This window comes from Scleropages formosus, chromosome 2, assembly GCF_900964775.1.
Source record: "Scleropages formosus chromosome 2, fSclFor1.1, whole genome shotgun sequence".
NCBI classification, from domain to species: domain Eukaryota; kingdom Metazoa; phylum Chordata; class Actinopteri; order Osteoglossiformes; family Osteoglossidae; genus Scleropages; species Scleropages formosus.
Window position 1 is genome coordinate 18,191,220 of NC_041807.1, and position 15,514 is coordinate 18,206,733.

General features: G+C 42.4%; 1 protein-coding gene across 1 annotated transcript in view; it reads left to right on the plus strand.

The window, feature by feature from the left end:
- The window catches only part of LOC108931415 (protein O-mannosyl-transferase TMTC2-like), an 80,915-nt gene that overhangs the window by 41,793 nt on the left and 23,608 nt on the right, over positions 1 to 15,514 (plus strand). Inside the window, exons 3-4 of the mRNA XM_018747168.2 lie at positions 10,568 to 11,393; positions 15,145 to 15,259. Coding sequence (XP_018602684.2) covers positions 10,568 to 11,393; positions 15,145 to 15,259 — 941 coding nt within the window. The remainder of the gene's footprint in view (positions 1 to 10,567; positions 11,394 to 15,144; positions 15,260 to 15,514) is intronic.

Below are 15,514 nucleotides of genomic sequence, written 5' to 3' on the forward strand. Positions count from 1 at the left end.
AAAAACAGAAGGGTAAGGATAAAATAAATCAATGACACAATGTAAATGAATTGACGCTCAGTGGACCTGGTTTGGACAGTCCAAATGGGGGCATGATCACTGACATTATAACAGGTGAAAGTAGCAAACAAGGGCTGATAGGGAGTGAAAACTGAACGCAACGCAACACAAACTATCATTGAGAAGAGGACTGCACGGTGGCTCTTGGTTCGTACCGCTCAGCTGCCAGGAGGTACGTGGAATCCGAATTCGGTCCCCGTTTCGTAAATTGAAACCGGATGCCATTCAGACCTGGTTTGTGTGAAACTTTGTGAAAATATTTGATGTTATAATGCATATATTTGATAACTGATACACACATAAGTTGCATTATAACCAGTATAAATTAGCAGTCAAGTGTAGTTGCCCCTACCCTTTAGAGGTAGGTTTGGGTGTGTGTGTGTGTGTGTGTGTGTGTGTGATGCACAGGCCTTAGTATGACTTTGAACTGTATGTGACAACGGTCACAGGTCTGAAAGGTTCTCCATACAGCCTGATTGTTACACTGCGACTGCACTCGTCTCTGTCCCTTTATCACTATCCCCCGAAAGTGAGAGCGCCACACATCACTATGCTTAACTTGCCAGCTTCTTATGTTTATTTGCCTTTTTAAAAGTGTTTCCTTTTCACTATCTGAGCCACTCCGGTGGCTGTCGGTTCACCAGCATTGGGCCTGTTTGCGGTTTCAGCCTGACAGCTTTATAAGCTTGGCTCTCCATTTCATGCCTCCAGCCAGAGCCCCTTTACCCCGAGCCTGTGTGTATGTGTGTGTGTGTTGGGGGACGCAGGTCAAAAGGTGGCCCACACATTCAGCTCTACTCAAACAGACCTGCCAAGGCCCCCCCCAAGACTGTCGAATTGAATCACACCTCCGTGTTCTGGCGATTTCCCTCTCAGTGTTATCGCGACGTGTAGATCTGAAATCGGATGTTTTTCGCGACATTTTGCTCATTGAATTTGTGATTTATTTTTTTTTTCTTTGTAACTCCCAACGGATCTGGCCTGCGCTCCCCAAATCCCCACTTTCGTTTCCCTTATTTGCCGGATCCCATATTCACATGCTAATGTTCCTTTTCAGCAGCAGCCATTGACGGCTGTGCCTTTCCATTTCTTCAGCACAATGAGCGCTAACCGCTGATTTCTGTTTTTATTATGCATTGTCAACAGCATCTGTTGTAAAGCTTGTTTCCCAATTGGAAACACGGTGGTCCGTCACGTTCTCTAATCACATGACAGTGAGAACTCTTCTATAGCCACATAGTTATTTTTAGCTAATTCTTTGTATGGTGAGTGAATGGCAAGTAGTGCGGAAGAAACATAATTGAAGGATTGAGAGCTCACTATTTTATAATTGTAAGCTAAGTTGTGTTCTAAATGTTTTCACCTGTCAGTGTAATTTAGCATTTACATTAATTCGTTTCTCTGAAGTGGCTTACAACGTTAAGATACTTACAATTATTTACCTGTTTATGGAGCTGGGTAATTTTTGCCGGAGCAGTTTAGGGTACGTACCTTGCACAGGGGTACTGCGGCAGGAGGTGGGATTCAAACCCGCAGCTTCTGAGTCCAAATGCAGCAGCTCGAACCACTGTGTTTTAGGTGTATATATGTGTGTATGCATTAGACATAAATGTGTAAATGATGTAAATGTAATGTGAAAAAAGCAAGTTGTATGTTAATGCATCATCTGTCCTGTGCTTTCATTCGAGCACCGCGATTCAGTGCACATCCCATTGAGTGAATGCTGGTAATTATTTTTTTTATTTTTAAATGTTTCCATTCATTATTATTTTTATAGTGTTTACTGAGACTAAAGTGAGTTTCCATTCCACCCATGTATACACCTAGATATTTTAGTGGAATAATTCTAGGGCAGCAGGTGGCCTTCAGAGTCCACCCCATGCTGTAATACCCTTGGGCAAGGTATTTACTCCAAAAATTGCTCCAGTAAAAATAACCCTGTAAAAATGAGTTTAGAGTTGTCAGTTGCTTTGGAGAGATGGCTCAACTAAGTGAATGAATGTGAATGTAATGCCAGGTAAATATCTGGCTCCGCAGCGTTACGGCAGGTCACGAGTGTGTGTGCCTTTAACCGCTCTGCCCCACACACTGGCTGCCCACGTACCTCTGCCAGCTTGTTCTCCGGCGCTAGTGAGGATTCCTGTGTGACTTTCCAACATTATTTGGTTCCAGTTCAGCATTTCGCCCTTCCTGTGCGTCACGTGGACCGAGCACGGTCACAGCTGACCCGTGACTTCTGATTCCCTCCCATCTGGGCTTGGCCTGCAGCTCTGTTATACTGTATTCGCTCGTCTCGTGACTGACTGTCTTGCGCTGCCAGGATGCTCTGGACTCGGCAACTTGCCTGGCAGTTCCCCTACATGTGCCAAGCACTACGATGGGAACGGCTCCTGTTATGGCTTATATTAATGTGTTAAATTACACACTCGGCGATTGTGTATTTATAAACGAGTTTGCATATATTTCCAGCTTTTTCATACCTCACTCTCTAGGAACACTCTAGGAACTCCCACAGTGTTTGTAAGCCTTTCCACGAGTTTCTGTTGTTGTTCATATTTATATTTTAATCACAGTCAGTCGAGAGGGAAAATTGAATTTAATTTTGTAACTGATTTATATTCATTCAGCATTGTTTTGTGAGGAGATAGTTTTAAATAAGTGCAAATATGAATAGATACTGACAGGTTCATTAGTGAAATACTGTATATATGTTTTGAAATTTGATTTTATCTATGGCAGTCAAACACATCTTGTTGCAGAGCTATAAATATTTATATAGCATATGGATATAACTACTGTATGTGAACATGCTGACAATGAGACCAGCAGAGGACATGTAGAACTCACACACAGCCTTTAAAAGAAATATGCAAACAGAAGATTGCCGACTTCTTGTCCGTTTGCGCTGTAGTTGGATTTCTCCCTACGTGAAAAATGCATTTTATGGGCAAATTTTTACTGTGGGTCGGGTTTACAGGCTCATTTCGAATAACAGTCCCCAAGTCAGATACAATTAATGCACCTCCGTTGGCAGGCTTGCTATTGTTTTTCCAATTAAGTTGGGGATGTTTTGTTCGTTAAGTTTGCAGTAAATGTCTAGTCCTGAGGAGTTGGCTTTCACTTGGATTTTCCACAACAAAATTTGTATTGTTGCTTGGTCATTAAAGAGAACATATGGACAAAACTGTGACAAATAATTTTTTCCAGAGGTTTGCGAAAGGGAGTGAAATTGGACGAACAAGGGGAATTTTTGTGCATGCTCAAAAGAACCGTTAAGGGAACGTCGGCCGCGTTTCAAGGCTGACATTAGTTTCATTTTCTGAACACTCACAAAACCTGTGTTGTGTGACAGTAGAAATCATAACAATGACATGTTCACTCCCTAAATTGTCCCCATCAGATGAATTTACATCCAGATCAGGTTGCGGTCATGGTGCTGTTTCCTTTCCGTATTCACTCAGCATTGAATGATGCTCTGTACAGAACAGTGAAGAACATCATCACCGTAAAAGGCTTCAGGATATGTGTGCATCAAATATGACGGAATATTATAAGGCATCACGTCAATACGGTTGAGATTTCAGGTTTTCTTTCTTCACCGAAAAATTCCTGTCTGATTTTAGCAAGATATTTAACTCAATTTAACTCATCCCGGACATGATGGATGTATCAGATGCATTTACAAAACGCTGAAACAGTTTCACATTATTGCTGCGTATTTAGAGACTTCATATCACTTTGAGTCTGTTTGGAAAGAATCTGCAGTGAAAAGTACCCTTTATTGACTGCGCGTTTCTTTGAAATGAGCCGAATCGCACGACACGGTCTTGTCAAAGGTTTCAGGTGTCTAGAGATGCTTCTTTGAGGATATTAAATACCAGCAATATTATGCCTTTTATAATCTGTCTGTAATGTCACTCTCTACTTTTAATTTCTTTTACTTTAAATGTGTTTATTGTATTTCCAAAGGAAAAGATATATTTATGACTTTTATAATCGTGGCCTTCATTTTCTAGAGGACTGGGCAGCAATTTATCATACAAATTAGAACTGGCAGTAATTTAATTAGCTTTTTACAATAGGCGTACTTAATGGATTCAGATTCGACCTTGACCGGTGGACAGATTAAAAAAAATAAATAAATAAATAATTTTTATTAAAAAAATCTACTGAAAGCTGTGAATGCATGTGAATAGGGAGTCTCTGTGTGAGGTTTTTTTTGTAAATTCTGTGGAGCCGAGGCAGGTTGTTAGATTGTGCACATGGTACAGTACTTGAGAGGCCACCTATTCAGTCTTTTCCTTTCTTACGCCTGTGAATTTTCCTCATTAAAGCACCTATTGTCAGTTCCTGTTAAAGGGGCCCTCGGTCTTTACATTTGCTGCATGTGGATAAAAGGCACTTTTAAAAGATGTCCTCCCCAACAGATGCTTTTGATGGGCTTTTGTGCCTCTGTGTGAGATGAAGTATGAAGCTCCTATCGGAACAAGCCTGAAGGCACTATGAAGATGTTATCGGAATGTGTCGACTGTTTGTATATTCTTGTCTGCTTCTGGGCGAGGTTGTTTGTGTCCGTAGACCTTGCTGGGAGGTCATGGTAGGTGGTAATCCTTCATGGTTGTTTTTTGGGTGTGCCTTAAACAGTTCAGCCTTTTTGAGTGCATTTTGTTTTCTCTGATGGATGGTGGCGAACTAGAAGAGGATGTGTAACAGTGGCTGTGCTAACAGAAGCAAATCCTTATACCAAATCTACACCTTTGAATTTATATGTCATTGAACAAAGAAGGTTCTTATTTTTCTTACCTTTTGGCTGTCAGCAAGATGTCTATGTCTTGTAGTTGGGGTTTAACTTATAAAGAAAGCCACTGCTACCATACTGAACCTCAGGGACAGCTGAGGCTGTTGGATTTTCCTCTCTATTTAGACCTCCTTTCTAAGTCATGGGATGATTATAAGATCTGGGTGTCTCTGTCAAGGGCCAGAGGTTTGCAAGTTCTTCGCCTTCTTCAAACCCAGCTCTCCTCGTGGAGACCTTGTTTTTATCCTTTCTGGACTCTCTCTTCATGGTGTTTTGATTTTCAGTCCATGATTAGGCCTGTTTCATTGGATTCTCTGATCCCACTTTTGACAGTTTAATCACCCCAGAGCTGCTAGGTTGCTGACCTGCTTCTTGACCGAGATCGTGATCAGACAGATGCATTGTCCTTCCCATTAACAGAGGCGTGAAATATCCCATGATGCCTTCCAGCTGTTTTCCCTAGTCTCGGAATGGTTTATTCATGGAACCTCCGTCCACGTCGTCTTACTCTTCCTAACGGGGAGAGATCATTGTCCCAGTGCTGTTAACCATTTACCCTGCAAGATGCCTTGCAGCAATTATCACAGCAGTGTAACAAAGCCACGTTGTGGGAGGTGCTAGTAAAACTTGAGAGGCGTCATTGTTTAGCACGGCTGGTCTGTGAGAACATTCTCCCCAAAGCCCCACTGCAGTGGAAATCTGGAAGCTGCAATATCAGCAGTATAGAGACCACTGTAATTAACAGTCTCCCATTTACAAAATTATACTGTATAATGTAATACTTGGGTGACTCCTATAAGGCAATTGTACAGTAAATGTTCATATTGGTGTGGGGGGGTTAATTGAGTTTGCCCCGTTGCTTCACTGGAACAATATATTATCACACACACAAGACCCATTATTTTATCATGTCAGTCCACTCACAGGTTTTCCAGTTGCTGCACCCTTCAGAACAATAAGGTGGCTCAGTGCAAGTGTAATCACTGACATTAATTACAAAGAGAGCATTAAAGGAACATTTTAATCAAGCAGCCTATAGTTGTTCAGCCATGCGAACTGTCAAGTGCTGTGAATTCAAACCCGTTCACTGGGCTTATTTATTCCTCTCTCCGCTGGATGTGTCTATTGGATAGAGGCTCGCTTCGTCGTGATGTGTCCTGCCCATCCCCAGAAACAACAAACTCCAGTAATTTACTCGAACGCTAGTGGGTTCACATGCCCAGTGCCTGGATCTCCTGCTGGAACATCTGGAAATCTCATAAGCTTTTAATATATTCCGGTCTTGTTTCATTCACTTAAAAACTTGAAGAATGTTGTGTTGCATGCAGGGACCACTGAGATGTTTTTTGCAGTCCAAAGTGAGTCCGTACAGGAGTTTTGAGGTACCAAGAGCCGGCAGGCGTTTCTCATTTTGTGGTGATCCATCTTTAAAGTTTTCTTGTCAGTCGTTGCTGTGACGTCTTGTTTGCGTACTGCGTTTATTAATCACGCCTTGGGGCAGCAAATTGTATCACTTATAAATGAACGATGTGTCAATTAATCCATTGCATCCAAAACTGAAATGCAGATGGTGAATGATTGATGACATTGATATTCCTTCAGGGCAGTAGGCAGCAAATGGAAGGTTTCTGTAATTTGATAATCTGACTTGAATTTAGACTGTTTGACCCCAATTTACCAGGATACTTCCTCAATGTAAGTGCAGAACAGCAGGTTTCAAAAGTTAGTGATTGAAATTTTAAATTGAATGGCAGTGGACAGCTATAGTAATAATGATGAAGGTCCCGGAATGAGTGATTCTATACAAGTGCTTCTGTTGAGCTCATTGCAGAGGGGACCCCCCAAGGGGCCATATGACTGACAGCCAATAAGCTACCACTCTTGGCTATACTACGGTACAATGTCCCTGGGCTTGCACCTTGCAATGCTGCAAGTAGGTTTTCTTCAGCTTTCTGACGAGGTTTGACAGCATTCCACAGAGTGCCTTAAAATTCATTTCTTTGGTTATTTGATATTTCAAAGGGCTGTGTACAACTTTCCCAAAAATCTTTGCTGTTTGGCTGCTGACTTACTCCTGTATTTCACTGCGGAGTTAAGCAGAGGGGCTGTTTTTCTTTTTTGTTGCCTAAAGTGGTAGGATCTTGTGTCCTCTTTAGATGCATTACTAGTGAATTTTCATTTATTATATTTTAGAACTTCTGCAATCAATAAAGGTCTTTTATTCGTTGGATTCAATTTATCCAATTTAACTGGCTTCCGGAGTTCCAAAAATTTACAGAAAAGTCCCATAAGCGCATTTGTGGGCTTTTTCTTGGCACCAGGCAACAACCTATTACAATTTGCTGCCGACTGTCGAAACCACAAAGTTGAGCGGTGGCAGAGGGCTCAAAGACCAAGGCGATCTTTCCCTCGATTTGAAAAGCTTTTGCTCAAAAAACAGTTTTATTTAATTTTCTCTCTGCTGGTTTTCCACCTCAGCTGCTCGGAAGAATGGACTTTGGAATCCTGAAAGCATCCATAATTGGTCCATTTGCAGCTCATCTTCAACGGTATTTTCCTCACATGCCTGCTTCATAAAGGCAAAGCCGTTTCAGGTCTGAAGTGAATTAGGTGGCAGGGAAAAAAGGCTTTGGCCTCCTGCTAGGTTCACATTAAACCGTTTATTAAGCTAAAATGGATTATAGACAAAGACACAAAGCTCGCATTCCTCAGCTTTGAGCTCAGACGTGTGCGGTCACCGAAGACCCCTCACCGATTCCTAATTAAACGTATACTTTTGAATGGCAGGCGTTTGGCCTCCAAGCATATTGGCATTGCATGTTTGTTTGCTTAGGAGATAATGGTGATGGTGTTGTGGATGTTCAAAGGTAGTAAATATCTTCCGTTAAAACAATAAATTGTGTCAAAGGTGTTTTGTTGAGATCGGTTTACCTCTACAGTTACCTTACCTGTTGGCCTAGAACACGTGGCAGCCATAGATCTTGTACAAATAGCATAATGTCATGAAAATGGTGTAAGAACAACTCTGTAAAGGAATCTGTTTCTCTTGCTGTCTATCCACTGAGGTAGAAGCCCACATGACAATGATGGGATGTAGATGTGAATAACAAGCTCAAGTAAACATTAGGGTACGTTTGATGTGCTGTTGGTGTAGAAGTTGGGGGAAGAACTCTTACTTTCATGGGCTTGGGGCTTCGATGTCACACTGAAGTTTTTGGTGTATTAAAGTGAGCCATCCCCAGGGAGGTGGAGTTGGTCTCAGGTTATCTTTATTATGCCTTTTACTGGCTTGGTTCTTGGGCTTGTCATCAAACAGTGGCTGCCGTTGCTTTTCTGATGTCAAGAAAAAATTTTAGACAGTACGTTGCAATCGATAATCTCTAGCTGTCTGTGGGTGAAGCTGAAGCTATTCAGAGACTAATAAAGATGTGGTAGAGGCACAGCATTCAGGTTGAATTACTGCAATATGTTTTGTTTGAATTCTGACTTCAAGATGGTCCTGAAGACTTATATTCATTCATTTAGCTGATACTTTTCTCCAAAGCAACTTATAGTGTTCAGCTACCTTGAACTATTTGCTCATCTGTACAGCTGGGTAATTTTACTGGAGCAATTCTAGGTAAGTACCTGGCTCAAGGCTACTAAAGCTGGAGGTGAGAATCAAACCAACAACCTTTGGATTCAAGGGCAGCAGCTCTCACCACTACACTACCAGATATCCCCCACTAGTTCATTGATGCTGCCCTGTCATACAACCATATGCAGCCAGGTGCTTTATTTATTTATTTATTTATTTATTTATTTATTTAATACATTCATCAGGTTGGGTTGTTTGTAGACCTGTCTCCTTCACTTTTTTCTGTCCATCTAACTTGAAAGCCAATTTGTTCGCTGGTGAATTTGATTGCGTGAATGTGCTCGGTACATCGATACTCCATTAATCTGATGGGTTGAAATGGATGCTGTCTCTCCATCGAGATTCCCCTCGAGAACGTGCCATTGGTCTTCACCGGATCCTCCCAGGATGATTAAAGATGGAGGGGAAAAAGATCAATACTGGAACTCCAGGCTGCAGTTATGAAGTATAAGTGCAGAGGCTCGAAGTAATCACTTTGTTGGGGATAGTTCAAATGTCAGTTCTAATGGAACTTAAGAAGAACCTTGAGTCCCAGCACAGATCTCAGCCAAAGCTTTTCATTTAGATGGTAAGGCATGACCGAAGGGCGCCACATTTGTCTGAGGAGATGGTGGAGGAGATTACGCTGACAGCAGCCTTTTGGGGTGGCTGTTTATCACTAACACCCTGCGCTTCTGAAGAACATTATATTGACTTAAAAAGAAAGGAGATGGCAAGTTTCACTTTTATCGACCTGCTGTCCTTGTTTGCAGACATAATTATTTCGCATTTCTTAGTGGTTTGGAAGCCATTGCCACTGTAGATGATTTTGATCAATAGATGAAATGAGCCTTTTAAGATTCTTTCCATAGATTCTTCCAGTCCATTCTTCTTTCCATTCTAGTTTTTAAGGACTTTTTTCAGCTTCTGTTGCAACCGCTATGTCTGGCCGCTCCAGATATGACAAGAAATATGTTTTTGCATACTGGTTAAAATGAATAAACGTGAGGGAGAAATGTTTCATGCTTCTGTAGATTTATCCGTAAATACCAAAGTTTTGTACCGTGACTGAAAGAAATTGCGTTTTTTAATGATCTGTTATTATCTGCTCATCAAACCTAAATCTAACTAATTGAGCAATTTTGCACTTGGCTGCTCAGCAGCCTCAGTGTAACGTCATTGTGCCATGAAGGCCGTTTCAACCGAACGCCGCGCACACGCATGAATAAACATGGTGTGTTTTCTATTTCTGTTTCCTATTTCTTGCTGTCACTGTGAAGGAAAGAGGATGCTCATTGTGTTTGGTTTCCAAAAGAGATCAATCCCGTAGAAAGCGAGGGGAATAGAGCAGGCGAGTTGTTTCCACTGTAATCACATGAATGTCTCAGCTACCTAAACACTACATAAATTATATTTATGTTCTCCTGTTCTGTTATTTAGTTTGGTTAATATCAGTCCTAAGATGTTATTTGAACACAGTTATATCCATAGATAAAAACAGTCTGCTGTAATCTGCCATTCTGTCATTTCCCAGTGTTGCAGAGCAGCTCCGACGGCCTGTGTGTTTATTTTTTCAATCGACTTGTTAATACTGCGTAACGTACTTGGCAGGCACGGTTGCACATGAATATGGGTTGAGTTACAAATGGCGCTAACGAACACTCCCATGTTTTCATTCTTCATTTACTAAACACAACTTTTTTTTCCAACCTTTTCTGATGCAGTACAGGTTCTGGACCAGAAATTGTCCTTAATTCTGGTGGCACAGTGAGTAGCGCTGCCACCTCACAGTACCTGGATGGTGCAAGAGGACGTAGGTCAAATCCTCACTCACTCAGCCTGTGTGGTTGAGCCTGCATGTCCTTCTCGTTTTTGCCTGGGTGTTCCCAGCTCGGCTTTCTGGCCAGTACTTCTGAGATAGGCTCTGGTTGAGGATGACCCTGCTTAAGACAAGTAGTTATTGCAAGTTGGTGGATGGGTAGTGGTAAAGGCATGACTTGGATTAAAACCCAGCTGAGAAGTCTTTGACTCATTGTCCTAAAGCCAAGTGAGGAAAGGAGGAACTTTAATATGAACCTGTTTTATCCTTGCAGAGAAAGAATCTCCACCTACTGTTGAGTGTGAGCTTGCTGGCCATCGGAGGTGCTGTTCTGCTGGCTGCTCGCCTCTACTGGATGGGCAACAAGCCACCCAACTTCTCGAACTCGGACAACCCAGCCGCTGACTCGTCAAGCCTCCTGACCAGAACACTGACCTTCTTGTACCTACCTGTGGTCAATGTATGGCTACTGCTGTGCCCGGACACGCTGAGTTTTGACTGGTCAATGGACGCTGTGCCGCTGCTTAGGAGCATCGCCGATTGGAGGAACCTGCACACGCTAGCGTTCTATGCGGGGTTACTGCTTCTAGCCTGGATTGGACTCCGCAGCCCTGCCAAGGTCAAGGAGACCAATGGGAAAGCACATGTAGTGGATGGGAGGTCCAGCATGAATGGGCACAGCTGTCACACCAACCCTGGGTACACAGACTTGGAGCTTGAGTCTCCAAGAACTTCAGAGAATGGTGCAAAGAACCAACACATCCCAAGGACTCAACTTCCAGCTACGGAGAATGTTGTGATATTTGCCCTGGGGCTCATGTCCATTCCCTTCCTTCCCGCCACCAACCTGTTCTTCTACGTGGGCTTTGTGGTAGCGGAGCGTGTGCTTTACATCCCCAGTATGGGCTTCTGTCTGCTAGTGCCGGCGGCAATGAGGGCCCTTCACCTCCGGCTGTGCAGGAGGCCATCCAGGACTCTAGTGCTCTACTGCGCCTTCAGTTTAGTCATCTTGTATGGGTTCAAGACCGTCCTAAGGAACCGGGACTGGCAGAACGAGGAGATGCTCTATAAATCAGGGATAAGGGTGAACCCTGCAAAAGGTACATTCCTACTTCCTTTTACTCCTTTGAATTTCACAACCTATTATTCACCATTGATTAGAAAAGGAAAAAAAAACATTCTTTTCTTCCTCAGTCTCTCATTGTAATCATTTCAGAAAGGAATGATTTGTTCTGTAGCTGAAATGAGTCATTATAATCATTTGAACTCTGCTGTTCGTTGCTTTGATATGGTACTAGGTGAAAAGACAAGTTTAAATGTTACACTATCTTGTATGCATATTTTTAACTGAATATTAATGTTTAACTATGGGTGGCTCAGTGGCGCAGTGGGTTGGACCGGGTCCTGCTCTCTGGTGGGTCTGGGGTTCAAGTCCCACTTGGGGTGCCTTGCGGCGGACTGGCGTCCCGTCCTGGGTGTGTCCCCTCCCCCTCTGGCCTTACGCCCTGCGTTGCCGGGTAGGTTCCGGTTCCCCGCGACCCCGTATGGGACGAGCGGTTCAGAACATGTGTGTGTGTGTATATGTGTGTGTGTTTAGCTATGTTTGAAGTTAGAAGTATGGTCTCCTCATACTTCTAGATGGATGGAGTTAATGTTAGCTGCAGAGTCCCTTTTAACTGATTCTAAAAAACCCGTGGTGTGCTCTTTGTCCACTGCTATTACAATCTAGGAGGCAACAGTAAAATCGGACTGACGTTTCTTAGTGATGCAGTTCCTTTATCTCTTGTGTTCTAGCCCCAGGGCTAGTAGGAATACAATTTTCATGACAATAAGAAAGATCATATAAGGAATCTTGGCAAACTGTCACAGGAGAGGGAACACCACCTTCATTTTCAGTTGTTGTGTTTGTTGCAGGAAATGTTTGCGAAGCGCATTTCTTTCCCTAAACCCAATTCACCACTGTCAACATGTCGAGAATAAATTTACACCGTTTTGACGTAAAGTACTTTAAACGGTACACAGCATTGTTCTCAATGCATTTATACTGTATATTTCTTTACAAGTCCAGTATTCACATGATCATATTCTAAGAGCTTTGTCTGCCACAGCAGTAATAAGTTCATTGAAAGCAGTTGCATAAGTCAGTTACTTTTGCATAAGTTAGTTAAATTCCCGAGTTGTAACTCAAAGTAGCTTAACACTAGAGTTGCTTTAGAAAAAAGCAACAGCTAAATGAAGAAATAATAATAATAATACTAATGAATGTGCTGTTTCAGTTGTGATATTAGAATCGATGGTTGTGATTAGTTCAGACTGTCAGTGTGTCTGTCTTTGTTCTCCCATGTTGCTTTACACGAACCATAATTGAGGTTCTGTACATACTGTAGGCGAATGAATTTATGGTGTTCTGTAATTTTCTTAAAAGTTCCTTTTGAGTGTTCATTCCATGTTTACTTCTGTCTGGTGGTGTTGAATGGGAGCTCTAAACCAATAACCATCAACAGGAGTTGTGCTGTCGGTGATCACCTATGGAGCGTTGACCACGTGGATGAGTGGTTCTGCCGTCTGCTGTGTTTTTGTCAGTATCAAACCAAGCACATTTATGGAAGGAGAATGACCACATAATGGTTGATAATGCCTCTGCACTGAAGATGTTAGACCAATATATGAAAAAACAGGTGTATGTTTTTCATTGGGTCGGACCCAAGCTTGTGTGGCATGAGCATACACACACACACACACACACACACACACACACACACACACATTTTCAGAACCGCTTGTCCCATACGGGGTCACGGGGAACCGGAGCCAACCCGGTAACACAGGGTGTAAGACCGGAGGGGGAGGGGACACACCCAGGACGGGACCCAAGTCCGTCGCAAGGCACCCCAAGCAGGACTCGAACCCCAGACCCACCGGAGAGCAGGACTGTGGTTCAACCCACTGCGCCACCGCACCCCCCATGAGCATACATTAATATGAAAACTTAATTCCGATTACTGAACTTAAAAAAAGGAAAAAGTTGTCTCCCCAACCTGCTATTCAGTCCTGATTTCTCAACGATTTGTCACATAAGCTTGTGGGTTGAGAGCTTCTGGCCACATTCATCTTATCTACACAATCAGTAAAACCTTAATAATATAGATATCCCTCAGTGTGTTTATGTGGAAAATTCTGTGAAGGTATTAAATAGTGATAAGGAAAATACTTTTAAAACTTTTCATTTTAACATTTTTATTAACTTTGAGCTACATTAAAATTAACAGTGACTGAGTAAAAATACCTTCTTTCCAAAAATTCCCTTTCAACACCAATTGTTGACCAGTTTATTCCATTAATGCACTGTGTTTTTTTTGCTATTGACCGTCAGCACTTGGGAACACTTGACATGAGCTGTAAACACTGTGGATGTAAGTTGAATCAAGTCCTGGATTCCTTCTCCAGGTGTGTTTCTCTGCTAAGTAAAGGCTCGATGTATATGTAGAATCCCCAAGAAGTCCTCCCACGAGCTACAGGGATCCTTGTTCAGTTGTCACAGAGCTACGGGTCATTTCCTCAACCGGCAGAATCAGCTGCTCCAGCTTTGAGCTTTTGCATGTCGAGGGATGGCTCTCCCCAGCCCCAAACTAATAAATACTTATGTGTTCATGCATAAACCCCCTTGGACGAGAGTCAGTCAATATATTTCAAAAACAGTCCAACCTGAATGACTCACTTCTCAACCCCCCCCCCCAACCCTGTTATTGCCGCTGAGAGAGCAAGAAGAAACATCTCGGAAGGAGAAGCAGGTCCCCATCTCAGAGACAGTACTGTGCAAGACTCCGGCACCATGGTGCGAGGGTTGTGACGCAGGGTTCGCAAGAGCAGGTGATCCGTGTGAAACGGTTGAGGATCCCATCTACGCATCTTAACCGCCTTTTGATTTCGTCACCTAGACAATATTCTGATCGCAGGCACAGCAACAAATCTTGTGGGTTATGGACCCATGGTTGGCTGTGGAATAACTCAATAATTCTCAACATGTTATCAGTACAGTTGCCTCACACACACATGCACACTAATTAGAAGAAGCTGAAGTAGCACAAAGATAATAAACATCTTATTTATGGAAAAGTGTTTTTTAAATTAATGTATCCAAGGTTTTTACATAACTTGACCCATAAATAAATCAAAGGACATCTGTTTCATTTGAATTTAATTTAAATAGCTAAGAAATGGGTCCAAACTGATAAACATTAGCTGCTCTTACGTGAAGTTATTGAATGGGTAGTTTTGGAAATTTTTTTTTTTTTTTATGAGTCATTTTAAAATGAGTTTTATACATTTATTTTTTTTTATAGTTTATAGGTAATAAGGGTTACACTGTGATGAACTGTCCAGGGTGTGCCTTTTTGCTTACCCTGTTTCTGGGCTATGACAACTCGCAGTGACTCTCAGCTGGACAAGTAGTTATTGATAATAGATGAATGGGGAATGTGCATAGTACTGAGTACTTTTTATTTATTATCTCTTTGTCTGAGATTATTACAGAACCTGACATGTTGATAAGTCAAATGACCCCTGTGTTATTCAGCAATTATTGGTTGTGACTCAATGGTAAAGGTGACTGTGGAGTTAAAAGCACTTAAAGCTACAAACAGACTTCCGGTCCCAGTTGCGTTCGTAAGTTGAGGACCCAAAGCTTTATTGCCGCTTTGTAATTGTTTCTCTTTAAACAAATCTTGATGATTTTTCTTCCTTCACAGAGGGATTGTTGGGTCTGTGTATGGCCTACAAAGCCCATGTTGATGTTGGTGAGAATGAAATGTTGTGAAAACTGCCTGACCTCACTTCCTTCCTCTCTGCCAGCATGGGGCAACCTTGGGAACGTCCTGAAGAACCAGGGAAAGATGGCGGAGGCTGAGCGCGCCTACCGAAACGCCTTGTACTACCGGCGGAACATGGCTGATATGCTGTACAACCTGTGAGTAGGATGGCCTGCTATCGATCGCTTCTGCTTTCGGGGGAGGGGGACAGATAATGGTGTTCCCGAGAGCCCTGTTTCCGTGGTGACACATGTATTAATCATGCTTTGGAAACAGCATGAAAAGTGCAGAACTTCTGATATCACATTAACCTCAGATGGCAAGGGTGCTGAACCATAAAACTGCCGCCTACTTAATTTTCATTAGTTTTTTCCCCCTTTTCTATAATGTGCTACATGCTGAATTTTTGTCCT